This window comes from Zonotrichia albicollis, chromosome 13, assembly GCF_047830755.1.
Source record: "Zonotrichia albicollis isolate bZonAlb1 chromosome 13, bZonAlb1.hap1, whole genome shotgun sequence".
Lineage (NCBI taxonomy): Eukaryota > Metazoa > Chordata > Aves > Passeriformes > Passerellidae > Zonotrichia > Zonotrichia albicollis.
Genome location: NC_133831.1, coordinates 1256309 through 1282920, shown reverse-complemented (window position 1 = coordinate 1282920; position 26612 = coordinate 1256309). Strand labels below are relative to the sequence as shown.

At 56.7% G+C, this 26612-nt stretch overlaps 2 protein-coding genes across 3 annotated transcripts in view; one reads left to right on the top strand and one right to left on the bottom strand.

Annotated features, from left to right (window-relative positions):
- The window catches only part of FANCA (FA complementation group A), a 35205-nt gene extending 20274 nt beyond the window's left edge, over positions 1 to 14931 (bottom strand). The window contains exons 1-20 of one of the 2 annotated variants that reach the window (XM_074550678.1): positions 14828 to 14931; positions 14248 to 14357; positions 13558 to 13630; positions 13264 to 13406; positions 12881 to 12976; positions 11194 to 11267; positions 10159 to 10274; positions 9481 to 9563; positions 9041 to 9074; positions 6768 to 6834; positions 5992 to 6104; positions 5339 to 5415; positions 4697 to 4838; positions 4069 to 4202; positions 2646 to 2756; positions 2175 to 2270; positions 2043 to 2102; positions 1208 to 1296; positions 741 to 801; positions 600 to 649 (exon numbers count right to left, since the gene is read on the bottom strand). In XM_074550678.1, coding sequence (XP_074406779.1) covers positions 600 to 649; positions 741 to 801; positions 1208 to 1296; positions 2043 to 2102; positions 2175 to 2270; positions 2646 to 2756; positions 4069 to 4202; positions 4697 to 4838; positions 5339 to 5415; positions 5992 to 6104; positions 6768 to 6834; positions 9041 to 9074; positions 9481 to 9563; positions 10159 to 10274; positions 11194 to 11267; positions 12881 to 12976; positions 13264 to 13406; positions 13558 to 13630; positions 14248 to 14357; positions 14828 to 14867 — 1769 coding nt within the window. In that variant the 5' untranslated portion in view covers positions 14868 to 14931. The remainder of the gene's footprint in view (positions 1 to 599; positions 650 to 740; positions 802 to 1207; positions 1297 to 2042; positions 2103 to 2174; positions 2271 to 2645; positions 2757 to 4068; positions 4203 to 4696; positions 4839 to 5338; positions 5416 to 5991; positions 6105 to 6767; positions 6835 to 9040; positions 9075 to 9480; positions 9564 to 10158; positions 10275 to 11193; positions 11268 to 12880; positions 12977 to 13263; positions 13407 to 13557; positions 13631 to 14247; positions 14358 to 14827) is intronic. The other variant, XM_074550679.1, reaches the window with a different exon arrangement.
- A 4379-nt stretch (positions 14932 to 19310) lies between these two features.
- On the top strand, positions 19311 to 26421 carry SPIRE2 (spire type actin nucleation factor 2). The gene is made up of 15 exons (XM_074550687.1): positions 19311 to 19609; positions 22384 to 22421; positions 22606 to 22965; positions 23227 to 23307; positions 23412 to 23576; positions 23657 to 23743; positions 23835 to 23943; positions 24010 to 24179; positions 24259 to 24409; positions 24568 to 24701; positions 24929 to 25063; positions 25144 to 25211; positions 25326 to 25353; positions 25545 to 25660; positions 25749 to 26421. Exons 1-15 carry the CDS (start codon positions 19396 to 19398, stop codon positions 25963 to 25965), a joined length of 2073 nt encoding a protein of 690 aa, XP_074406788.1. The 5' UTR covers positions 19311 to 19395; the 3' UTR covers positions 25966 to 26421.
- The last annotated feature ends 191 nt before the right edge of the window (positions 26422 to 26612 follow it).

Sequence of the window (26612 nt, the reverse complement as noted above, 5' to 3'; positions counted from 1 at the left end):
CCCACTTTAATTTCACCAAATGATGCAGCCTTTAATTTCAGAGCCAGACTGGAATGACAAGGCAGGGCCCAGCACCTCATTTGCAGGCAGTGCTGCAAACATTCCTCCTTCATGAGAGGTTACAGAGGAACTACTGGATGTAAACTGGAGCTGCTCCTGCAGTGCAGGAAAGCACTTTGAACCATGCAGGCAGGGCAAGCTGGAGTCCTGAGAGGAGCTGTGTCCTCCTGGGGCATCACCCTGGACATTAGCAGACATTTCAGTCTCATCTTTCACTGCCCCCCTATCCCCTCCCAAAGAGCCTCTCACAGAGGGAGAATTCCTGGGGAAATTTTACATTCAGCCGTGTCCTTCAAGATTTGCATAAAAATGTACCTGGAGCCAGAGGGACTCCTAAATAATGATTTCACAGTGGCCAGAGGACTGATTGCACACCTGAAGACTGCACAGATAAACTCCTCCGTGCACAGCCTGCAAGCACCAAGCCCTGCCAAGAGGTTGGTTGTAACCAAGGTGTCAAAGCCTCTGATAATCTGATATCAAATGTCCCAAACAGAAAGCCCAGCAGCACAGAAAACAACGCTGGGATGTGTGAATACCTCTTCAGGGAGTCTATAAAAGCCATTCGTCCATCTGGGGTTTTGGGGAGCTGCAAGAGAGAAAAAGGCAGGGCAGGGGCAAATGATCTGTGTACAAACACAGAGCTGGTGGGAGGGGAGAGAAAAAAGCCAAATACTGACCACACGGGGCCTGAGCAGGGCTGGGAGGAACCAGGAAGTGTAATATGGTCGTCTGAAAATGCTGGGAAATAAACAGAGCAAAGTGTTAACCATGCCAAGGGTCCAAAGTGCCATCTCCCCACCTCAGGAGTTAATTTGGCTCCTGCAAATACAACATGCTCATGTGCATAACCACAGACAAACCAGGTTCAGGTTAGCCAATGGTTTTTCATTTCTTTCATTTTGCTTTTTATTGTAATAATTTTGGCCTTCATTTGCACAGGGGAATGTGCCTTTTCACTCTCCCCACAAATATCCTCTAATAAGATGACTCCTCAGGATGTGGGAAGAGCTTCCCCAAACCTCCCTTGCTCACATCCTCAATTTTTCTTGTTTCCTTACTTTGATTCAGACTTGGCTTCTGCAATTATTGTTGTTATAATTGTTATTCCAGCTAAGCCCAGGGGGAGGTGAGAAGCACACAGTACCTGGCTTCTATCACAGAGGTTGGGATCTTCCTGCTGCTCTGAAATATCTGCAGGGCCTTTTCCACATCACGGAGAGCCTGGGCCTGGGGCTGCCTCACAGGGGAGAAGGATGTGAGGAACCAAGGGTGGTGATGAACTTACCCTTGCTGCTCTCAGTGTGCTGTGTGGTGATTCTATTTCAGTTGTACATGTGGGATCAGGACACAGCATCCCCACTTGCAGGGGATGACACTGACACCCGGGTTCCTCTGCTTTGAGTTGCAACACACCTCAAGCTGCAACAAGTTTCTCAACTGACAACCAGACCAGACTTGGAAAAATTAAATTAAATCCTCACTTATGCCTGTGAGTTCATCACAGGACTGGGTTTCTTGTGTTATATTCAGCTACCCTGCCTCCAGCCTATATTTCATGTAATCATGTGAGTGAGGCCTCTTCCTCTGATCCAAATGTAGGAAGGAATAATAAAGCCAAACACTTCCTTATAAATTATTGTTGTTACCCAAAATTCATCATGAACCACAGAGTGTAGAATCCACCCCCAAATCTCCTTTGAATACCCACCCTTTGGTCCCACACCCCCCAAATTTCCTTTGAATACCCACCCTTTGGTCCCACCCCACAGAGATAGAGTGCTCCACCGAAAATAATCAAGATGCCTATAAAATGTCACTCCATGAAAACTGGGGACATCCTGTATTGATGGCCACCAAAACCTCTGGAGGCTTGGCAGCACACTCAGCCCTGGAGTGGCAGCAGGGTTGATAGCCCCAGTGCATTTCCAGAGGGAAAGGGGTGGATGAGTGGTGATGAATCTGAGACAGAGCAGCAGTACCTGCACGGCCTCCTCGGGGGCAGAGAGGTCCTCATAGAGCCCCATATCCTCGATGGCCACCTGGGGAGGTCAGAGGTCACAGCCTGCAGGTGGGACAGAGGCACAGAGAGCCCCTCCCTGGGCTGTGCTGACCTGCAGGTCGGCCAGGCGGGTCCTGGCCAGGCTGATGTACTCCAGCAGCAGCGCGCGGTGCTTGCCGGGCACGCACGGTGGGAACATGATGTGCACCTGCAAGGGGACACACAGCTCTGCCAGTGCCAAAATCCCAGCTCATTCTCACTGATGGGCACCTCAAACACCTCCCAAAGGTGTTATTCCTTGGTTAAGGATAGATCATTTTCATGGCAACTGACAGAATCTTTCCCAACAACAAACAAACAAAATCAGTGAAGGGCTCAAACTTAATTCCATTAAAGGAATTCTCCCCATCAAAAAAATCATCTTGTCCCTCCTCATTGCAGGAAGAAAAGGGTTTGAATAATGAACAGAAGTAATGCAATTGCTGTGACAACATTTCTAATGAGCTGAACCTGCTGACAGGCACAAGGGCAGTGACTCTGGGGCACTTCAGGACCTAAACCATCTCTGTCAGCACCTGCTCACCTTCAGGTACGGGGCAGCTTCAAAGGGCACCAGCTCTGACAGGAACTCCAAGAGGAAGACCAGAGATTTCTTACTGCTCCCATGATGGCCACCAGCATTCCCAAAGGAAGCCTGGATCAGGGGAACATGGCAAGAGAACCTTTCAGTGTGCAGAGAATCCTCATCCAAGCAGTGCCATAACCCAGCACACCAATCCCAAACATCCCATTTCTGTCAGGAGAACCCTTTTGGAGAGAAGTCTCCAGAGAAAGTTCACAGGATTATGGAATGGTCTGGGTGGAAGGGACCTTAAAGACCATTTAGATCCAATCCCCTGCCACACCTTCCACCATCCCAGGCTGCTCCCAGCCCTGTCCAGCCTGGCCTTGGGCACTGCCAGGGATCCAGGGCAGCCACAGCTGCTCTGGGCACCTGTGCCAGGGCCTCACACCCTCCCCAATATCCCATCTAACCCTGATCTGTGGCAGTGGGAGCCATTCCCTGTGTCCTGTCCCTCCATCCTTGTCCCAGTCCCTCTCCAGCTCTCCTGGAGCCCTTCAGGGGCTCTGAGCTCTCCCTGGAGCTTCTCCCCTCCAGGTGAGCCCCCCCAGGTGTCCCAGCCTGGCTCCAGAGCAGAGGGGCTCCCCTGGATCATGGTGATTTACAGAAATCTCTGTGGAAGTCTGCTGCCATGAGAACACTCAAACAAGGCACCTCTGAGATGCACCAGAAGATTGATATTCATGAGGGAATCACAAATCTGCAGGTTTCTACACAGGTTTATCTGGGCATTCCGAGGAAAACAACCAGTCTGGGACTACAGGAACACAACCAGTTTACCTCCTGGTACCTCCTGGACACTCTATCAGCCAAAGCCGAGCTTACATTTGCAAACTCACACAAAGGAATTTCCAGGTTGAATTTGCGTGGGGATTTGCATCCCTAAAACACCCACCTGGTTAAGTTAAAAGCAACAAGCAATTATCTGTAAGGTCAAACACAGCAATTACAGCTGCATGCAAACCTCCAGGAAACAGCAATGCTTCCTCTGCCATAACCCCCAGTTTATGCAATGACAACAGTGCTGCTTATCAAGACACTGCCATCCATCCAAGGGATGATAATAACAGCAATTACATGTCTGCATTCCTAGCAAATAACTACAACAGGCCAGGTGGACCTAAAAGATGAAAGGAGGGAAAACTGGGGAAAACCAAATAAATTTATTCTTTGCAGACACAAAGGCAGTAATAAATATTCAATCATTCCTAATATCAGTACAATCCCTTGTGCTTTGCTTTTTTATTCTTCTTCCCCTTTCTCATTCCTGGCTATCCTGTCTGGGACAAGGCTCTCTCCACGCAGCAGAGCATCCCTCATGCACAGGTTGCCTGACACCATTAAAACAAAGCTCCCAGTCAGGCCAGGCCTCACTGAGTCTCACCTTGAACCACTCAGAGTAAGGCATGAAGACAGCAGGGCCCTCCAGAGCAGCCTGACGGGCGATCAGGAAGGCAGTGATCATATTTTCCATGTCATAACTCTCAAAGGCCTTGAGCAGGAGATGGCTCAGGAGATCTAGGAACAAAGAACAATAACCTCACACTTTGCTCCTGACATCAGTGCCGGGTATTCTGCAGCAAATGAAGACAAATATCTGAGATAAAACACGAGGCAGGACATGTACTGCAGCCTGGAGAACCTCTGGGGTCTGATCTTATTTTTTTATGCCCTTTCAACTGTCAAACACCCTTGGATTCCCTGCAGGGAGTCCAGCACTGGGATAATTAGTAAGGAATTCTCACAAACAAGCTCTGCCAGCAAAGGTGAGCTGGAACTAAGGTTCAGTAACCACCATGCCAATTAACGATGAAGGTAATTACCAAACCACCACCCTGGGCTGTACACAGAGCTAGAGAAGCGGCAGGCACGAGGCCTGGCACTGCCATCCCCACAGACACGGGGAGCCTGATGGAAAAGCAGACGTGCTGTGCTGCTGCTCTTTGCCATGCAGGAGCCCTGTGCTGCCCCCCAGCAGCAGGGGCACACCCAGGCTGGCAGTGCCCACCTACCCTTGAAGAGCTGCCCAGCCTCAGCCTGGCACACCACCAGCGTGGACACACAGGACAGCACGTGCTGCCAGTTCACCTCGTGGGTCTCCAGCACCTGCTGCAGCTGGCACACGGCCTCCTTCACACTGAATGCCACCAGCAGCTGCAGGGAGGGAAACTCCTGTTAGCTGGGACACACAGCCACAAGAAACAGGGGAGTACACACAAAACTGACAGGCTTTTCTCTGACTTTATCAAACTATCCTGCAGCTTTTGGATCAGCTTCCCAGGCCCAAGTGTCAGCCTGGACTGGAACCAGCATCAGCTACAATAAACAGTAAAATTCCCATTCTCTCAGAGCTCATGTCTTACTCTGTACCAGTGAAAATTCACATCTCTACATTCACTGCAGCAGTGAAAATTCACATCTCCACATTCACTGCAGCAGTGCAAATTCACATCTCCAATCAGCATCTTTGCTCTCATTAACTGCTTTGCACTAGCAAAAACCACTCTTGTTCTTTTCCTTCATGCTTCCTCCCCCCAGAGGTTCTGGTGATTGGTTTGGATGCTGCAACTGGACAATGCTGCACTAATTCCCAATAACCTGATGTCAGGTTTTGCAGTGGAAACAAACCCAGCACAACACAGTTCTCTGGGTACCTTGCGATACAGAGCCGTGAGCAGGGGAGAGGTCCTGGTAAAGCTCCACTCCTTCTGCATCTGGATGGCATCAGACACTGCACCCACAGAAAGAAAACCCCAGCAGCAGGTTTTACAACACGCCCAAAACACACAGGTTTCCCTTTAAACACTGCCCAGTGGAATTCTGTCTCCCATCAGTGTGTGGCACAGGGACTGGGCCATTCCCTCTGGGTCACCCCAGAGCTGCTTTGTGATCCCCCCTGCGTGGGCTGACATGGCACATGCACAGAGAAGCAGCAAGGAATCAGCTTTCCCCTCATTAACCTCTCTCATCCGGGAGCCAGCAATGACACAGCTCTCCCACACAGCAGACGAGCAGCTCCAGACCACAGCTCCTGGGGACTGCACCGCAGATTTCACAGCTCAAACTGATTCCTCCCCAAAAACATCAAGCTTCACAATCACTGATCCAGGATTAGAACCTTCCTGCCCAAAATCTTCTCCTGAATTATGACCCTCAGGTGATATATTTTGCCTGATTTGGCATTCTGCTATACAGACCCCAGGAAGGAGCTGGGAAGCCTGGAGGCTGCTCTGGCTCTGGATCCTCCACTCACTGTGGGACAGAGCTCTGGACACACCTGGAGACCCCTGTCCCTGGCCATTCCCACCTTTCAGCACGGGGTTGTAGGTGAGAACCTCGGTCAGGGTGTGTCTGAAAAATTGCCTCAAGGAATCCGGGTGAGCCACACTTCCATAGAGGGGCACGTGGAACACATTGAGCCTGCAAGGACAAGGAGATACCAGAAACAGTGTCAGCCAGGTGATCAGCCAGGTACTGATTCATTATGATCAGCCAGGTACTGATAATTTATGATCCACCAGCTGCTGATGAAATAGGAACAGCCAGCTGCAGCTTAGGGGGAATTACTGATTTTTATTCTATATCTTCTCAAATTGCCACACATATATACTTTTTGGTATATATTAAAAAAAAAACCAAAACAATGAATGGTTACTCAGCACTATGTCGCCATCAGATTAAATGTGAGTCTGAGGGCTATCCCTGCACAGGGCTGAAGGTGACATGAACAGTTAAATAAAACAAGTTTGGAAGCAGGAATTGGAGGTGATTTCACCTTCCAGGTGTTTCTGCTCAGAAGCAGTGAGGAAACCTGATGGGGAATTTCTGGCATGACAAGAGGGAGGTCCAGGGCTGGCTCCAGCACTGCCAGAATCCACTTTCCTTCCTGGCCCTTATCTTTTTTACAAGCACTTTTGTCTGCACATATTTTATTAGAGGAGAACACCAAGCACAAATAGCACTGGGAGAGCTGGGGGTGTGTGTAAATAAGTCAAAAACACCCCACAGCATTGCTCCTATTTCAGTAAGAAGTGCAACAGTGGATAAAAACCCACTCCTGACACGGTTTGGAATGTTTCTTACCAGAACCTCACAGCTTGCACCATGGAAACATCTTCCTGCTTCTCTTTACCAACAGCATCAAGCACCCCTGGACCCCAAAACACACAAAAACCCAATGAGAAAAGAACTGTGACAGAAAGAACTGTGTAAACCCCACATGGGAATTAACAGGAATCAGCAATTTGTGCCCCTTTGCAAAGGTGGCCCCATAGGGAAATGTGCAGCAGCCGCTCAGCAGTGCTGAATTCTTCCCAGATTTTCACCAAAGTGACACAGGGACTCAGAAACTATTACCACTGCCCTTGAACCAATTAAAAACCTTTCCCAAGAACATGCTAATAATGAAGCCATCTAAAAACGCCTGTAAATCAGGGTTTCATTCCCAAACCCAGCCCCAGTGAGTGTGAGCACAGCGCACAGCCCGTCTGGGATTTGCACAAGCTGCATTAAGCACCCTGCAAAGCCCGGTCCAGACAAAGGGCAGGCTGGGGGGGAGGGCCACGCGTTTGAAATGTGCCATTTGCATGGCAGGAATTCCTTTAAAAGCTCCATCTGCCCCGAAAGGACGGGCGGAGATCAGACAGGTTGGCAGCGTTGTCTTGGCGATGCTCAGCCCACACCTCCCAGCCCACAGCCTGGGAAAGCCTTTGCTTTGCAGCCTGCTGCAGCAGCACTGCTGCTTTGTGCCACCCCGCCTTGAAAACCCTCCTCTTTCCTTGCTACAGGAGCTTGGTTCGTGTATCCAAATCATTTTGTCAAGGAAAAAAACCCTGACAAGGAAATTTCCTGAGCAGGGGCGGCGAACCAGACGTCCCTCACGTGCCACCAGGGCTTTAGGATGTAACACTCTCCTCTCCTGCTGAGGAATACTCTAAGGTTAAGTAGGGGAGAATAAAGCAAAGGAGATAAACTCAGCTTATCTTCAGGCACAGCAGCTCAGCCCTGCCAGATCACTGCAGTGAGCACATTGCTCCCTTGCTACTCCCAGCCTGTCCTTCTCCCCCTGGGAAGGTCTTCACTAATAGGGAATTCTTTTACATTAAAAATCCTGATGTTCTCCAGAGATTAATGAAGTGGGACCCCTCAGAGGTGACCCCAAAGTATGGACTAATAAAATATCTTACATAAACCTGCTGGAATGCATTTTGCAGGCAGGCAGGCTGCGCAAACGGGAAGGGCAAATGAAGAGCAGGATGCAGACTCCTGTCTGCCTGCCAACAGCCTGCTCCTCCTCCTCCTCCTCCAAAATCACTACTCCTCTGCTCACAAGGGCTGGCTTTCAACTCTTAAAGGGCCACCTGAGATGGGATTCATGCATATTAAATAACGAAGCGCTTCTCTTGCAGCTTTTAAAAGAATTCACAAGGTCTGTGAGCACCTCAGTGTACAGACTGTGCTCCCTGTGGCACCTGGGGCAGGGGATGGGGCTGGCAGTGCCCACGGGGGTGGAGGAAGGTGCCCTGGCCTGGCTGGGGTCACCTACAGCAGAGACAGCAGCACAAGCAGGAAAGGAGGCAGCAGGGAAAGCAGGAATCGCTGTCACTAAGGAGACAGCAGTGACAGCAGCTGCACACAGGTGACACCAGCCAGGGGTGTGTAAGGAACAGGACAGCAGAGCTACAGCATCTCCCCGTGAGGATCAGCTGTGACACAGGACTAAAATAACCCCATGTGAGTGTGTTTAGCCCTCCTGCACCAGGATTTGCTGGTAAATCAGGAGCTGCTGCCAGGCTGAGCCCTCAGCAGAGGCACCAGGGCAGCTCAGGCCAGGGCAGGCACGTTGCAGTTCATGAGCACTGGTGTTTAAGGGCTCCACACCTACACCAGATGTCTTGGCTCAGCACAAAAATAGAGGTTTCAGAAAACATTGGTCTGCAAATCCAAACGGTGAGTCAGCAAAAGGCAACTCAAAGTCTAATTTACTAGGCAAAAAAAAAAAAAAAAAAAATCCAAGCAGCAAAGCTGATCCTGGCCTAACCTCTGTGCTCCACCTGCTTCCAAAAACCTGTTAAAAATCAGGAAATCAGGTCAGGTATCTATATCATGTTACAGTTGGGAGCAGAAAAACAAAGTAGCATAAAAGGCAAGAAATTATCTGCAGCGTCTGGAGACACTTCAGGAGAGCGACAGGGAAAGCAGAGGCAAATAAAATCAGTGACATAAATATTATGCACAACAGCACAGACAAAGCAGCCAGGCAAAGGATTTCTCCTCAGGGATTCAGCAGTGAGCAAGGAATGGAAGTCTTGGAGGCAGCAGTGGCTGCACAAAGCTGGGACCACAGCAATACTCACATGCCAGCATCCTCTGTAAGACAGCACGGCAGATCTGTTCAAAATTGACAAATTAATGGATTTAGAGTTTCAAAGGGCTGCAGTTCAATGCAGAAAAAGTAAATTGACTCCAAGAGTTTTGACCTTAGGCTGTGCAACAAAACAGATAAAATAGACAGAAGGGCAGCACTTTCCAACCTTACAGCATTCCATGTCTCATATTCAAATGGAACACCCAAGCAATCCAGGTGAAAGGAAGCTAAAAAACCCCTTGATGTGCCACCTCGGAGCAATTCTCCATAGAAAAATTCTGGTTTCACCATTTCCCCCACTCCTGCACCTGTACCAGCACCCTCCCCTTGCAGCTCCAAGCCCTGAATTGTTTGTACTCAGCAAGAGCCAGAGATCAATGGCATTGCTTTATTGAAGCACCATTTGCAGCCAGGTTCATTTGTCCTTACGTAGGCAACCTTCTGGAATTCCACCTTCCTTCCCAGCTCCGAGGGCTGCTCAAAGCCGTGCTGAACAAACACGATGGCAAAGTCTGCAAACCAAGACAAAAATTGGTGTTCCAGCATTCCCTCTGCACACAGGTCACCTGCTCCTTCCCCTGCCACCTGTCCCAACAGTCCCCACCAACAGCAATCATTTATTGTCCTGGAGTCAAATCATTCCCAGGAGAAAGAATCCAGAACTTCAAGGATTCTAAAGCCTAAAGAATTTGCAATTGTGCTCCACGGCCTCTGCAGAACTGTACTTCACCAGCTGCACTGGCCCACACTCAGACATTGCAGGGATTTTTTCCTAACTAAACTAAGAAAATAAATAATAGAAATGGACAGGGGGGAAATGGAACTCTGAAATATTTCTGGCCCAGAATCTCTCCGTGGCTTTGCAGTGTCACAGTGCCAGTGTGCCATCCCTGAACCACACCCCTCACAATTACACTTTCTTGAGTTACCTTAACTCTAAGGAATGGAAAAATTCAAATCAATAATTTTTTAAAGGGAGAAAATTTGCTAAATTTGCTAAACATATAAAAAATATATTCCCCAGAGGAATGAGGTAAGGAAACACAAAGTGAGGCCTGTGCTGTTCCATCTCTGAGTTCCTGCCCTGCTCCCAGCCCAGGGCCTTGCCTGAGAGAATCCTCTGTGCCAGCTCCGTGTCCCCACGGGAGGTGTCCCCAGCCTGCTCACAGAGGCCACAGAGGCTGCTGCAGAGCCACTCCACTGCTGCTGGGCCTGCTGGGCTCCTGCAACACAAAAGCACCTTCAGTTCAACCCCTCCTGCTTTCTGTAAGGCTTGGCTGTCTCCACATGTGCCCTCTGCCCTAAACGTGCCACTTCCTTTATTTAATTTGGACCAGCACATTTGCTTTACAGTTGCTTTTTTATATTATTTGCTTTATAAAAAGGTCCCACAAGACACACACATGCAAAGGAAAAATGTGGGTGAAATTGTGCATCCAATATTTCCCCATCCCTGACATGAAAGTTTCCATTGGGAAACCTCTGCTAGAAGAATTTCAGATCCAATTTCTAAGACACTCAAAATTTCTTCAAAAAAGAAATTAAATTCTTAATCTGTGCCTTTGATTCCCTTGAATTGCTTTCATTGTGAACCAATATCAGAACCTAGAAAATCACTGGGACACAATAAGGAGACAACCTGAACTCCACAAATGGGGGAGTTGTTAGCTCTGGATCATGGAATAATGGAATGGTTTGGCCTCAGAGCGACCTTAATGCTCATCTTGCTTCACCCCATGCTTGGGCAGGGACGCCTTTCACTAGAGCAGGTTGCTGCAAGCCTGTCCAAACTTGGTCTTGGGCATTTGTTGGGGGGAAAAAACCAAAATTCTAAGACTAACAATTCTCTGGAGATTAACTCTGCCAGACCAAAAAAGTGTAAGATTTTGTGAAGATGGAATCACCCACTTTCTGCAGAGCAAGACTTTCTCAAATCCAGTTGGTGGCCAGCAAGGAGCCCCTGCCCTGAACTGGGCTCATCACCCCAGAGTAACCCCCCAGGCCCAGAGCAGCTCCTAAATCCTGCTAATCTGATCCCTGGGCAGCACCTGACCATATCCTCCCTCCAGAATACTCATGACTAATCCCAGATTATGCCCCAAGAGGCTTTGGGGGATCTGCAGCCCCCAGGGCCCTGCTCACCTGTCCAGCAGCTCTGGCAGGCCCACGATGTCACAGCTGTGCAGGTGCCACACGGCCTCCAGCACCAGGGGCTCCTGAGGACACAGCAGCAGCAGGTCACAGCCTGCTCTGGGCACTCAGCATTTGGTTATTGCACATGGTACACGAGAAATAAAGCTCAATTCTGCTTATTCCATCCACCCAGCATTAAAACTGACAACACAGCAAATGCCTGGTGATGAGAGATTGTATTTTCTAGAAGTTTTGGGTGGTTTAGGGTTGTAGGTGCATCATCATTTTAAATTTTCGTGGACAAGTAATGAATATATTCATCTTTCCCCTATGGAATAACACTGATCCTGCAGATTTAAAGGAGCAGGGATACCCCAGGAAACAGGTAACATGACTCAGGTTCAGGTTTTGTTAATGCAGATCCAGATCCAGATTAGAGAATTGTCTTTTAGTCTATTAACTGTTGATTAGTCCCTGTGGAACAAGGTTGCCACTCACAAGTCCATACCCCAACAGAGCTGGGATTGCAGGAGACTACAGGGAGAGACTCTGCAATCATGCAGGTGGAAAGGCTGATGGACACAAAGGGAAAATGAACAAAAATCTGCACCAGGCATTGCCCCTGTGTGATGCACTTGCTGCCCTGTAAATCCCTTCAGCTCCTGCCCACGTCCAGGGGAGCCCTGAGCCAGCAAAGCAGCCCTGCAGGGAGCACCTGGCAGGGGAAAGGTGCAGCAGCTTCTGATCATTGCAGGCACAACCAACACCTGCACAAAACCTCCCCACCCTGAGAAGGAAGAGGCATTTGGGAGCCTTGGGCACAGGGAAAAGCCCCAGGAGCTCTGTGCCATGACCAGCAGCTGCCTCACACCCTGACCCCAAACTCACACACATTCTTTGTCTTCACAACCTAATTCTCACTGTAACACCCTCAGCTACAGTTATCTCTGCCTTATCCCATGTCTGCCCCAGCAGCAGGAGATGCTAATCAGCCTGTGAAACACACAGTTCTATTTTCAGCTCAGCAGAGGATATCTGAGACCTGGGCACAGCCCTTTATCTGGGCAGATCAGCCTTTCCTCCTTTCCCATGGGAGCAGGGTGGAATCAGAGCCCTCCCACTCATAAAAAGCCCTTGACTCCACTCACAGCACCTCTTGTCTCCACAAAATACACCAAATGAAATCAAGACATCCCATCTGTCAGGCAGCACAAGCTGTTATCTGCTATCTGGTTTCTTTCTCTGCGACCTCACTTTGCCTTATCACTATTCCCGGGTAAACAAAGCAGAGAGCCAGGATGCCAAAGACACCTGGAATATTGCTGGCAGAGCACATGAGGGGCTCTGGGACTGTGTCACCCCACTGGCAGCTGGGGGTTTCTGCACAGGACCCCAAGAGCAGCACCTGACCACCACAGTGCTGTCAGTGACCTTTTGTGGCAGTTTCCAATAATTCAAACCATTCCAAACCTCCAGGGAGCTGAAAAAGCAAATCCCACTGCAGACACAAGGAAGTTCCCACTGAAGTTGCTCTAAAATAAACAGAACAACTAAAAAAAAACCCAGCATGTGTAACTCAGCTCATGCTTTTGGGAGGTAAGGAAAACCAGTCATTCCCAGGAATTCAGAAATGCCACATCACATGGGTGAATCCTCATGGTGTGTAACACCACAGTGCTCCTCCATGAGCTCTCACCTTCATTTTCCACATTTCCTGGCAGAAGAGGGAGCGACAGAACATGTTGTTTGCCAGCAGATCCTTCACAGTCTGAAGCAAGCAGCTCAATTTCTTCTGGCATTGCCCCGGAAACGAAGCAGAAATAATTCCCTTTGTGAATAACACACTCTCAAAAAAGCAATTTGCCCTATTTGCTGCTTTTTAAAGGGTCAAATGATGGAGGGAATTCAGGGGAAAGGCCTAAACATCACTTCTTATTTATCTTGTACTTCTGCAAGCAAATCGAGCACCTCGGTGAATGAGTGTCCACTCATGTTTGGGGCTGAATCAGAGCAGGCAAACTGGGCCTAAAGTGAAAGCTAGCAGTGCTGTTTTGCTGCTAAATTAAAGATAAACCTTACTCTCTGGTCGGAGTCCAGCAGTGGGACTCTGGAGGGGCTGGCAGGATCCTGGCAGATCCGCTCCATGTTGGCAATGGCATTTTTGGCTGCCAAGGTCGCTGTGGGCACACCCAGCTTTGAGGCCTGCTCCTGCAGAACAGAGACTAAACAGCAAGGCACAAGGCTGTCATCATCAGGCAAGCAAGAAACAGGACCAAAACAATGAAAAGAAAGCAGAACTGGGGTTGCACATAAAGGCAAAAATGGAATATTGAGGAAGGGTTCCAGCCCACATCTGGCCTGGGAGGTGCTCACCTATAAATGATTCTGGTGACACTCCCCGGTGCTCTGCCCCATCTTGCACACCTGGCTTGGCTGAATCTCCCACCTGCAAACCAAATAAAACCCTTGTGTGTGTGTCACACACATTTACAAACCCATCCCTGCACTGCTGGAGCAACTGACGTGAAATTAACATGGAGCTCCCACATGGAAAAGCACAGATTTCACCTTACCGGAGATGTGTGTTTAGTTATTGTCAGTTTATTCATAAAAAAGGAGATACAGGTCAAAATTCCTCATCCTCAGGGACCAAACAGCTCAGCAGCAGCACCAGGAGCAGAATTTCTATAATCCTTATCTTTCTGTGAAGCCACGTGGCCATAAATATTTGATGAAACATGTCCAAATGTTGGATCATTTTCTACCTAAATCCCCTTTTTCTTTTTATAAAGGGAAATATTCTCTAGAGAAAGGCAGATCCTGAACTGTGGGAGATATTTACGTTATCTGTTGTAAGTGTAAAATCAGTGTGTGAGGAGAGGGAGAACGCAACTGAACCACAACAGTGGCTCAGGATAAGGCTGTCATGAGGACAGTCATGTCATCCAGATGTGATCCTGGGCCACGAGCCCCTGGGCTGTCCTGTTCCTACCTGCAGGTGCAGCTCAGCCAGGTTCTGGGGCTGATCACCCCCAGGTTCTGGGGCTGATCCACCATTCCTACCTCCAGGAGCAGCTCAGCCAGGTTCTGGTGCTGGTCCAGCAGCTGCAGTGCCGCTCTCTGGAGCTCCGCTGTGCTCCCAAAGGGGCTTCTCCTCTTCCTGGCTCTCCCTGCTGAGGAGTTTGGGTTTATGGAGCAGCGTGTGCCCAGGGCACCACAAAACCACCTCGTGCTCCTGCTGCAGGGGATGGGGGCACAGAGGGGTGTGAGGGAAACACACGGGGGCCATGAGGGCAGAGACTGGGGGGTGTACAAGGGCAGGTGTAGTGTCTTAGGGTATGGGGGCCATGAGGGCAGGGATTGGGGTGTACGAGGGCAGATGTGTGCCAGGGCACGGGAGTCATGAGTAAAGCACAGGGGGGTGTACAAGGGCTGATGTTGTGTCCCGGGGCACGGCGGCTTTGAAGAAAGCAGAGCGGGGTGCATGGAGCGGAACACGTGGGCAGAGGGAGGAGAGTGTGCAGGTATAGAAGGGGTGTACGAAGGCAGAGGGGGCACATTCACCGCCCCTGTCCCCTCCGCTGTCCCCGCGGGGAGCGCCCGGCTCGGAGCTCGCCCCGGGCCCGCCCCGACCATCACGTACCGAGCAGGTCCCGCCAGCTCCTCCCGCCCGCGCCCGCCATCGCGGCCGCCGCTTCCCGCCACGCCAGCCCGCGCCGCCATTGGCTGCCGCTGGCCGAGCCCACCGACCCCATTGGCTGGAAGGGAGCAGACGCCGTGCCGCGCCCACCCCGCCGCCTCTGCCCATTGGCTGAAAGGGAGAAGAGGCTGTGCCGCACTCAACCTGCTGCCTCTGTCTATTGGCTGGAAGCGCGGCGTGGTCCCGCCCCCTGCCGCCCGCTCCGTGGTGGCTGAGGTGGGCGTGGCCATGTTGGGAAGGGCGGTGGCAGCGGCGGGAGCGGGGCACGGAGGGCGGGGGAAACACGGGGCACGGGCACCGTGACCGGACCCGCTCCGCACCGGCTGTGCAGGGGGTGGGACACGGTGAGGGGACCCGCTCCGCACGGCTGTGGAGGGTCCACAGTGTGGGACACGGTGGGGAGCTCCGATCCTGCCAGTTCTGAGCCGTGAGGATGCTGCTGACCCTGATCCCACCCAGGGAAGGGGACAGGAGCGGCTGGAATTCCCAAAGAGATGAATCACCGGCGTTGCTGGGAGAATAAATAATAGAATTGCGGAATGGTTTGGATTGAAGGGAATGTTTTGTGCTGGAAAGGACCTTACAGCTCATCTTGTCCCATCCCATGCCATGGGCAGGGACACCTTCCACTGTCCCAGGCTGCTCCAAGCCCTGTCCAGCCTGGCCTTGGGCACTGCCAGGGATCCAGGGGCAGCCACAGCTGCTCTGGGCACCTGTGCCAGGGCCTGCCCACCCTCCCAGCCAGGAATTCCTCCCCAGTATCCATGAATCCCTGCCCCCTGGCAGTGGAAGCCATTCCCTGTGTCCTGGCACTCCATCCCTTGTCCAAAACCCCTCTCCCTCTTCTTCCTCAGATCTCTTCAGGTCCTGAATGGCCACAAAGTGTCACAGGGAGCAGAGGAGAATTCCCAGAGGGATTTTTCCCTCTGATCTGATCCCTCCTGACGATGAGCCGTTGCTGTTGGCCACCGTGGCTTGGAGCAGCAGGGGTGATTCCCCATGGAAAGATGAAGTCCCCGGGGTGTGTCCAGCACCGGGAAGCAGCTCCTGCTGGGCTGGCCGGGGATGGTTTATTGCAGGGCTGGGTGAGTCAGCAGCACATGATGCCAGAGCAGGGAGAACTTCCCAGCAGTGCCAGCAGATCCAGCATGGACAGTGCCATGGGATCCCACCGAGTCTGGGAACCCCGGCCAGGCCACATTCCCGAGCCACCCTAACCCCCAGTGCCATCTGCAAGCTTGTGGCAGCCCCAGGTTTTGGGATCCCCCATCATGACTGGCCCAGCAGGAATCTGAGTGGGAGCTTGGCATTCCAGAGTGCTCCCACAGTTTATTCCCAGCATCCCTGCAATGTCTTCAGGGTCTTCAGGGAGTTTCCAAGGGTGACCTTAAGGTCCTCATGGTGTCCCTTAGGTCCCCAGGGTGTTTAAAATGCCTCTAGAGTGGTCACAAATGTCCCCGAGGTGTCTCTCAGAGTGTCCCTCTCAACCTCTGGCCGTATCCGAGGGCAGCATCCAGCAGGAGCAAACTACCCAGTAAAATGCTCCTTCTTTCTATGTTTCCAGTTTATTGCAGCAGGAGGGAAAGCAGGAGAGGCACATCCACCCCACAGGTGCTCTGCACGCTCATCCCAGGTTCCTGTGCCTTTGTGAGGAATTGTTTTTGTGCATGTGAGAGCTGAGGAATGGATTACCCACGACAAACAGGGGCACAGCCCTGCTGCAGGCGGCAGGGGAAGGGCTCTGTCTGCTCTCCACCCCAGCTCCCCACCTTACCCTGCTTCCACACTGCAGAGCCAGAAATTCCAACCCTCCCAGAGCGCTGACACCATTTACCAAACACTTCATCTTTCCTTTCCCCTATTTCTTTTGGCTTTAATTCTATTTCCCTCATCCACACACACACACGCTTGGCTTCTGTTTGCGTTTTCCATGCCGGTAGCTTTTAATTACACAGCGATTCAGTATTAATTACAGATTTACCCAAAGCAAAGGGCTCCGTGCTTTATCATGCAAATGCCTTCCCATGAATCCTGCAGGGCGGCTTTTCCTTCAAACGCCGCACGTCCTCCCGCTCCCATCCCCGACGGTGCCGCCCCGGCTGTGGCCGGAGGCGCTGGAAAGCTGGCACGGCTCGGCACGGCTTTGTTCTCGGCTCCAAAGGGTTAATTCAGGGTAAACCGGGCATCCAAACCTCTCACTGTGTCCAGTTCTGGCCCTCAGTTTGGGAAGGATGTGGAGATGCTTGAGCATGTTCAGAGGGGATAACGAGAGAGGGGCTGGGAACACAAACCCTGTGAGGAACCACTGAGGGAGCTGGGGGTGCTCAGCCTGGAGAAAAGGAGACTCAGAGGTGACCTTATTGCTCTCTACACCTTCTGAAGGGAGGCTGCAGACAGGTGGGGTCGATCTCTGACAGAACCAGAGGACACAGCCTCCAGCTACATCACGGAAGAGATAGGTGGGATATTAGGAAGAAATTTTTCACCGAAAGAATAATAAAGCACTGGAATGCTCTTCCCAGGGAGGTGGTGGAATCGCCATGTCTGGGTGTGTTTAAAAAAAGACTGGACATGGCACTTGGTGCTATGGTCTAGTTGAGGTGTGAGGGCATAGGTTGGGCTTGATGATCTTAGAAGTCTCTTCCAACCTCATAATTCTGTGATTCTGTGATTCTGTGATTCAACCCAGAGCCAGATGTTAGTGCCACATCCAGGGGCTGCAGCTGGGCAGGATCCCACATGGATCCAGCTGGAGATGCCACTGGCACCCTGCTCCAACTCCTGCAGCACATCCCACCCACCCATGGTGCATTTGAGCATTCCCAGAGATGCATGGACACCTTGGATCACCTAAATCCCTTCTCCCCTCTCTCAAACCCACGCAGGGCTGTGTTTCCCACTATCCCAGCTCCATTACCCCAGTTTCTGCCTCACAGATGGAGCTGGCACTGTTCATGTTCCCTGGGAAGGGCAGTTCTGCTCCATCCCAGGCTCTCTGACAGGCATCTCCAGCCCTGGAGCAGCTCTTTGGCCGTGTGGGACAGGAGAGCAGCTGTGTGCCAGCTCTGTCCCTGTCCCAGCCCTGCCAGCACAGCTCTGGGATTGATCCCAGTTTATGCTCATCGGTTAATGGAGCTGAGTCAGGGCTTTATTCTCCTTCCATCATGGAAATGGGAGGCTCATCATGAGGAGAATGTTCATTTGCTCCCTCTGACCTTTCCCATGCACTGGTTGTCCTTTCTGCTCTGTCAGGACCATCCAGGCCTGCCCGTGTGCCCAAAGGTGATCCTGCTCCCATGTCAGACATTCCCAGTGGCTGTGGGATGCCACCCCACACCATTTTCCCGTGGGATATTGTCTCCCTAGAGACTCCAGCTCATCCTGGCACCCTCACCCAGCTCCTGCTGCTCCTGGCCATGCCCAAACCACGCTCTGGCATCTGGAGCTCTGCTCCTGTCCCAGCCTGACCCTTTCCTGTGCCAGCTCCTCATCCCAGCCGTGCCCTAGGGCTCCCCCAACACCCCACAAGGCAGGTTCCTCATGGCAGGAGTCCCTGTGGGCACTGGTATCCTGTGCCATCCTGTTCCACCTTGTGCTCCTGCCCTGATTCCTGCTCAAGTGTCCCCAGGTGACCCTGTCACACGCCCGCAATCCACGGCTGTGCCCTGTGCCCAGCTGTGTGCCCTGAACCCTGCCCTGTGCACCCGGCTAACCCAGTGCAACCCTGCCCTGCTCCCAGCCTGCAGCCTGGGCGGGCCGAGCTATGCTGGGCCGTGCTGTGCCAGGCCGTGCCACACCGTGCTGGGCTGCGCTGCACGGTGCCATGCCATGCCAAGCCATGCCATCGGTCCCGAGCTGTCCTGTACTATTCTGAGCTATGCTGTGCCGAGCTGTGCCATGGCACTGCGCTCTGATGTGCCCTGCCGAGCCATGCCGAGCCGAGCTGTGCCATTCTGAGCCACACCACACCGTACCACGCCACACTCTGCCGCCCCATCCCATTCTGTGCCAAGCTGTGCCAAACAATACCGACCCATGTCACACCGTACCGAGCCGTGCTGTGACGTTCCGCTCCACACCGTGCCACACCGTGCCGTGCCAGGCCGTACCGAGCTCACCGCGCCGTGCCGTGCCGTGCCCCGCCGTACCGCACCGTTACTGTACGGACCATCCCGAACCGCCCGGTGCCCCCGGCTAGCCGCAGCCCCTCCCGGCGGGCGCCTACAGCGGGCCCGGTGCCGGTGCCGGTTCCGGTGCGGGGGGCGTGGTCTCTCTCACCGCCCCGCCCCTCTCTTCCGTGGCCCCGCCCCCGCCGCGCCCCGCGATGCTAATGGAGATCCATTATGGGCGTGGCCCCGCGTGGCCCCGCCCCGTATCCCCCGCCCGCGCTCGGCCGTGCGGGATGGGGCTCCATAGTGGGCGTGGCCTGGTGGGGCGTGGCCCCGCCTGTCCCCGCCCCGTCTCCCCCGCCCGGCGCGCCCCGCCCGCGCTCGGCGGTGCGGGATGGGGCGATGGCGCGGGCGGGCGCGGGGCCGCCGCGGGAGCTGTCCCTGGAGGAGGTGCTGAAGTGCTACGAGCAGCCGCTGAACGAGGAGCAGGCCTGGGCGCTCTGCTTCCAGGGCTGCCGCGCCGCCGCCGCCGCCCCCGTGGCCCCCGCGCCTCTCCGCACCGCCGACATCCGCCTCCGCGCCGACGGCTCCCTCCGCCTGCCCGCCCCGCCGCACGGTGAGGGCCGCCGCCGCCGGGGGGGGCGGGAGCGGGCGGCGCCCGCGCGGGGGGGGACGGGACGGCACCGCCGAGCGGGGCTTACCGGGGCTTACCGGGGTTTACCGCGGCTTACGGGCGTCGGGACTTGCTGGGTCTTACCGGGGGCACCGGGGCTTACGGGCAGCGGGAGAGGGGCACCGGGGTTTGGCGGCACTGGGAATTATCGGCACCGCGGGAGCGGAGCGCCGGGGTTTACCAAGGTTTAGCGGGGCTTACCAGCACCGACACCCGGGACACCGGGACGTACTGGCACCGGGGCTTAGCGGAGCTTATCGACGCTGGGAGCGGGGCATCGGGGCTTACCGGCACCGAGAGCGAGGCACCGGGAGCGGGGCACCGGAGATTACCGGCACTGGGATCCAGCACCGGGGCTTTCCTGCTCCGGAGCTTAGCAGCACAAGGAACGGGGAACGGGGATTTACCGGCACGGGGGCACCAGTGCTTACCGGCACCAGGGCTAAGCAGCACCGGGATCCGGGATATCGGGAATTACCGGCACCGGGGCTTGCTGCTGCAAGGAGTGGGGCGCTGGGATTTACCCGCACCGGTCCTTGCTGGCACCGGGAGCAGCCTACGGTGCTTACCGGCACCGGGATTTCTCGGCACCGGGACGCGGGGCACCGGGACTTACCAGCACAAAGAGCGGGGACCGGGGACTTACCGGCACCGGGACTTACCGGCACCGGCAGGGGGTGCTGCACCGGCGCCGGGGACGCGGAGGGACCGGGGGTACCGGCAGCGGGGGGGCACCCGCAGAGGCCCCGGTGGGGAAGAGCCGGTACCGGAGCGGCAAATGGGCAGAAGTGGCACCGGAGAGAGGGGCAGGCATCGAGGCACCGGCAGCAGGGAGCAGCGCAGAGGGGCACCGGAGAGGCTGTGAATACAGGGAAAAGGAAAAAGGGCCGGTCCCGGCACCGGGGAGCAGGACGGTGGCACCGGCAGGGATAGGGGTGAGCCGCAAGCCCCGGTCCCGGTAAAGGGGACTGACAGCAGCACTGCTGGTACCGGTGCAAGAGTACCCCGGGGAGGGGGTGGGCGCTGCTATCAGACTGGTGTGGCACTGCCCCGGCACTGGCACCAACAAGGGCACTGGCACTGGGTGACCCAGGGAGGCTGGAGCCAGGTGTGGGTGTTGGCGTGACCCTGGCACCCACCGTGGAGCTGCAGGACACACGGCAAGGACAGATGGACAGACACATGGACACCCACACGGCACATCCACGGGCACCGCAGGGACCTTGTCCCCATTCCGGGCCCCGGGAGTGGCACAGGGACAGCCCCATGCCGACCTTTGCCCTCCCGCAGGTGGCTGCGCTGCCAGGTGTGGCTGTGGCGGTTCCGGGTGGCACCGGGCCGGCTGCCAGCAGTGACACCGGGTGGCCACGGGAGCACCGGGAGCACGGCCAGCGCCTGCACCCCACGGCAAGGCCAGCGGGGACGATCCTGCTGCCGTGGGGTGGCTGCGTGGCCTCGCCCACACCGGGCAGGGACACTGCGTGGTCACCGTGTGCCCTCGGTGCCGGGGGCTGAGCAGACACCCGGGTGCATCAGGTGGCACCGTGCCCAGGACAGGGACACGCACAGGCAGGGCACGTGCCCCTGGCACGGCGTGGCCACACCGGCTGCACTGGTCTTGCATGGGGATGGCCCACGCCCTGCCCTGAGCCACCACAGGGCTGGAGACTGTCACCTGCCAGTGCCACCTGCCAGTGCCACCTACCAGTGCCACTGTGCCACTCCCAGGGATGAAGCAGTGAAGCCTTCGCAGTGAAGCCTGAGGCTGGGAGGGCTCCGGGTGCCCCTGGGTGCCACCGCAGGCATGGCACCAGCCTGGCACATGGCTTTGCAGCTCTGCCCGGGCACAGGGCTGGATTGGGGCTGGGTGAGCCAGCAGCACCCCCTGGAACAGCTCCAGCCCCCCATCCTATGGGAATCCCCCCTCAGCTGTGCCCCAGTGATGGGCAGGAGCTGCTGGGACCCACTGGGTGGCATCCCAGGGGCTGGTACTGCAGTGGGAGCCGGGCACAGTTCAGGACATGGTGTTTGGATGGGTTTGTTTGTGGTACCATGGCAGGGCACCACTCGTGCTGCCTTTCCTGTCCATTCCTGGCTCGCCCATGGCTGGCACACGACTGGCACATCCTGGTGGCTGCCGCATTGATCAGCTCAATGCAGAGCCAATGATGAGGGAGGCAGAGCCGGGAGCCCTGGGGACACTGCAGAGGCCACTTGTGCTCCTTTCCCTGCGGCTGCCAGGAGGGCTCAAGCTGCCCACATCGTGTCCTGGGCTCCCTGTGTGTGCCATGCGCCAGCTGTGCCTGCCAGTCCCCACATGCCATGCCTGTGCTGCTGGTGCCCACACTCCTGCTGCCCACACTGCCAGTGCCCACATCCCACAGGGGTGCAAGGGGCATCTCCCCATGCACACAGCGCTCTCAGCTCCCTCCAATCCTGGTGATGAGGGGTACATGGGTGCTTGTGCCGCCTCAATGTGCCCTTTGGGAGGCTGTGCCAGCCTGTCAATAGCAGGGCTCAGTGTGCAGTGCCCACTGTCCCTTGGAGCCGTGCCCTGGGACCAGGAGGGCACAGGATGAGCTGGGGAAGGAGGGAGGAGCAGGGGGGTGTGAGCAGCTCAGGGTGGGGTGGGTGGGTACCACATCCCGGGGTGATGCCGGGTGGGATGCTCAGCACGGGGCCGTGGGTGCCAGCTGTGACTCTGCCCTCCTCCCCAGACCTGCCCGCGCTGCTGACGCCCTCTGCCGAAGCCCAGGTACGTGGGGGCCGGTGACCCGCCCCGCCTGCCATCCCGGCCCGGGGTGCGCTGGGCACGGCCAGGGCACGGCCTGCCCTCCTCACCCGGGGCTCGCAGCTCCTGGGACGGGACCCAGCACCGAGGAGGGGCCGGGACAGCTGTGCCCGCGTGCCTGCTGTCCCCGCCGGTGCTGTCCCCGCAGATGGTGCAGTCGCTGGGCTTTGCCGTGTACCGGGCGCTGGACTGGGGGCTGGACGAGAACGAGGAGCGGGAGCTGAGCCCGCGCCTGGAGCAGCTCATCGACCTGATGACCAACAGCGACTCCGAGGACAGCGGCTGCGCCACGGCCGACGAGGGCTATGGAGGGCAGGAGGAAGAGGAGGAGGGCGCCGAGGGGCAGCCCCGCTCGGTGCGCACCTTCGGGCAGGCCATGCGCTGCTGCGCCGCCCGCCTGGCCGACCCCGCGGGCGCCCCGGCGCATTACCAGGCCGTGTGCCGAGCCCTCTTCGCCGAGACCGTGGAGCTCATGGCCTTCCTCGCCAAGATCCGCGACGCCAAGGAGGTGAGCCTGGTGCCCGCTGGCACCGCGACCCTGCCCAGGAAACCGCCTGCAATGACGAGGGGCTGGCGAGGCTGCAGTGCCCCCTCTGCCCATCCAGCCGGGGCTGCTGGTGCCGGTGTTTGGCCGTGCAGCCTCTCCCAGCCTGCCGTGCTGGCTGCAATCAGGAGTCGGGGTGCACCTCAGTGCTGCAGCCCATGGCACAGCCCTGGCTGGACCTTCAGCGCCACCAGCACAAGGTGACAGCGTCTTGTGCCTCAACAGCTGCTGCAGAAGCTGAAGGAGGATGAGGAAGAGGAGGAGCGGCCGGCGGCAGAGCTGGGCAACCTGCGCAACACAGACTGGGTATGGCAGCGGGGCTGGGCACGGGGCTGTGCTGGGCACGGGGCTGTGCTGACCCCATGTCCGTGTGTCCTGGGGGGTGCTGACCCCGTGTCCATGTGTCCCAGGCCCGGCTGTGGGTGCAGCTGATGCGGGAGCTGCGGCACGGTGTGAAGCTGAAGAAGGTGCAGGAGAAGCAGTTCAACCCTCTGCCCACCGAGTACCAGCTCACGCCCTTCGAGATGCTCATGCAGGACATCCGTGCCCGCAACTACAAACTCCGCAAGGTCATGGTGAGCGTGGCACCCGTGCCAGCCCCCCACCCTCCATCCTGCCCCTCTCCAGCCTGGCACTGACCCCCTGCCCTCCCCAGGTGGACGGAGACATCCCCCCCCGCGTGAAGAAAGATGCCCACGAGCTCATCCTGGACTTCATCCGCTCCCGGCCCCCGCTGAAGCAGGTGAATGCCAGCGCCGGGCCACCTCCCTGGCATGCCAGTGTTGGTGGGTCCATAAGTGCCATCCCTGAGGTCCCATCGGTGCACCCCACAGGCCTCAGAGCGGCGGCTGCGGCCGCTGCCCCAGAAGCAGAGGACGCTCCATGAGAAGATCCTGGAGGAGATCAGGCAGGAGCGGAAGCTGCGGCCCGTGGAGCAGAAAGGTACCGATGTCCTGTGCCCGCTGTGCTGTGTGCCATCCCCACGGCACTGAGCCCATCTCTCCGCAGGGTACAGCTCCCTGCCCTGCATCCCCCACGCCTGCGCCGGCCGCCTGAGCTCCAGCTCCTGCCTCGAGCTGTCCCTGTGCCCGGCCAGCACTGTCCCCGCGCGCCCGCGGCCGCGCGTCCTGCTCAAGGCGCCCACCCTGGCCGAGATGGAGGAGATGAACCTCTCTGAGGCAAGGGAGAGCTGCAGAGGTGGGCACACACGGGGGGTGCCGGGGTGCCCTCGGTGACACGGTGCCCGTGGTCCTGCAGGACGAGGATTCTCCAGCCACGGAGGTGCAGCTGAAGCGGGATCGCTCCTTCTCGGAGCAGGACCTGGCACAGCTGCAGAGCCAGCTGGGAGGGGACCAGGCTGTGCCCCAGGACCCAGAGCCGCTGCAGCCCGAGCCCCGGCCCCGCTCAGGTACTGCTGGGGTCCCCGTGTCCCTGTCTCCAGGGGTCTGTGCCATGCCTGGCAGCGGTGGTGGCACCAGGAATCTCCAGGGGTCTGTGCCATGCCTGGCAGTGGTGGTGGCACCGGGCAACATGTCCTTGCCACGGCCTCCCCGTCCCTCCCTACAGGCTCCGTCCCTGCCAGCTGCCACTCGCTGCCAGATGGCCCAGCCCGGCCCCGAGCTGCCCTTGGAGCTGTGGAGGAGAGGCCAGAGGATGGATCCAGCGCTGCCCCTGCCAGCAGCTCCAAGCACCTCTGGCTGGTGGGTTCTGGGGACACCACAGAAGCATGACCGTGGGCACAGGGCAGCCTGGCACGAGGACACATGGTGGCTGGGGAGTCCTTGTGCCAGAGATACTCTGCCTGTGCCAGGGATGCTCTGCCTGTGCCAGAGATGCTCTGCCCATGCTCAGAGGCTCTGCCCTGGCACAGGAGTGCTCTGGACCGTGCCCTGTGCCACAGTGCAGTGTGACATTCCCCATCCCACAGGAGTTCAGCCACCCTGTGGAGAGCCTGGCCCTGACTGTGGAGGAGATGATCAACGTGCGCAGGGTGCTGGTCAAGGCTGAGATGGAGAAGTTCCTGCAGAGCAAGGAGCTGTACAGCAGCCTGCGGAGGGGGAAGGTGGGAATGGGGACAGGGGCTGGATGGACTGGGGGTCATGCATCCCCACCCACCCCCAGCTCACCCTGCCCTGCCCACAGGTCTGCTGCTGCTGCAGGGCCAAGTTTCCTCTCTTCTCCTGGCCCACGTCGTGTTTCTTCTGCAAGCGGTGAGCACTGAACTGTGCCATGCTGTGCCAAACTGTGCCATGTCATGGGGCTGGGAGGGCAGCAGCAGGGTCCCCACAATGGGCCCTCTCACCCACCTCTCTCTGTGTCCCCAGGTCTGTCTGTAGCTCCTGCAGTCTAAAGGTAAGGGACTGGCTCTGGGCAGTGCCACTGTGTCCCTGTCCCTCTCCTACTCCATCTTCTCCCCCTTCCTGCCCCATCCCACTCCACTCCTGTCCCACCTTGTCACTGTACCTATCTCTGAGCCATCCCCACCCCTCTGTGCCCTTGTCCCTGTCGCTGTCCCGTCCCGCCCTGACTCCCGCATCCCGCAGATGAAGATGCCTTCCAAGAAGCTGGCTCACATCCCCGTCTACGCGCTGGGCTTCGAGAGCCTGCCGGGCTCGCTGTTGCCCAAGGCGCCGCCGCTGCGTCGGAGAGAGCCCTTCCAGTGAGTCCCCGAGCCTTCCTCCCCATCCCTCCTCTTTCTCCTCGTCCTGCTCCTCCTGCGGGGGCTGACGGGGTGCCCTGTGCCGCAGCTCGCTCTCGGGGCCGTGCTGGCGCCGGGTGGAGGAGGAATTCCCGCACATCTACGCCCAGGGCTCGGTCCTGCGCGACGTCTGCTCGGACTGCGCCGGCTTCGTGACGGACGTGGTGAGCTCCAGCCGCCGCAGCGTGGCCGTGCTCCACGCCAGCGCCGCGAACCGGCGCCACGCCAAGGCGCGCTCCCTCTACAGCGACGCGTGGCTCCCGTGAAGAGAGCGAGGGCCGGGAGCCCCGGTGACGGTGGCCGCGGGGGTGCCGGTCACCCCGGCCGGCACAGCCCCCCGATGTACATATATACATAGGATGGATACACACAGCTTCTATATTTATATACGTTATGGACCAAGGGGCCAAAGGAGCCGCTCCCGCTGTCCCTGCCATGCCCTCGTGTCCCCGCCGCCAGCCCCGAGGGGACGGATCCTGCCGTGGGACACCCGCAGCCCCCGGGATGACGGATCCTGCTGCGGGGCGGCTCCTGGGGGATGGATCCTGCCGTGGGACACCCGCAGCCCCCGGGAGGATGGATCCTGCCGTGGGACACCCGCAGCCCCCGCCTTCCCTCCCCGCTTCTGTGCCAAGCCCTGGCTGTGCCGGGGTGCCCGGTGCCCTGGGCTGGCATGGCTGTTCTGTACGTCCCCTCCATAATAAACCCGCTGGGCTGCCCTGGGGCCGCGTGGCTGCTCCTGAGTGCGCGGGGGAGGGGGGTAAGGGTGCTGCGGGCCGTGGGGGGATCGTGGATCGGGGCACTCGGTTTCAGCGTGCGCATCTCCCACCGCCATCCCTCCTCTCCCCGGGCTGTACCCACCCGTGACCCCGCACAGCACCGTGGGAACACCGCGCTCCCCACTCCCGAGCTC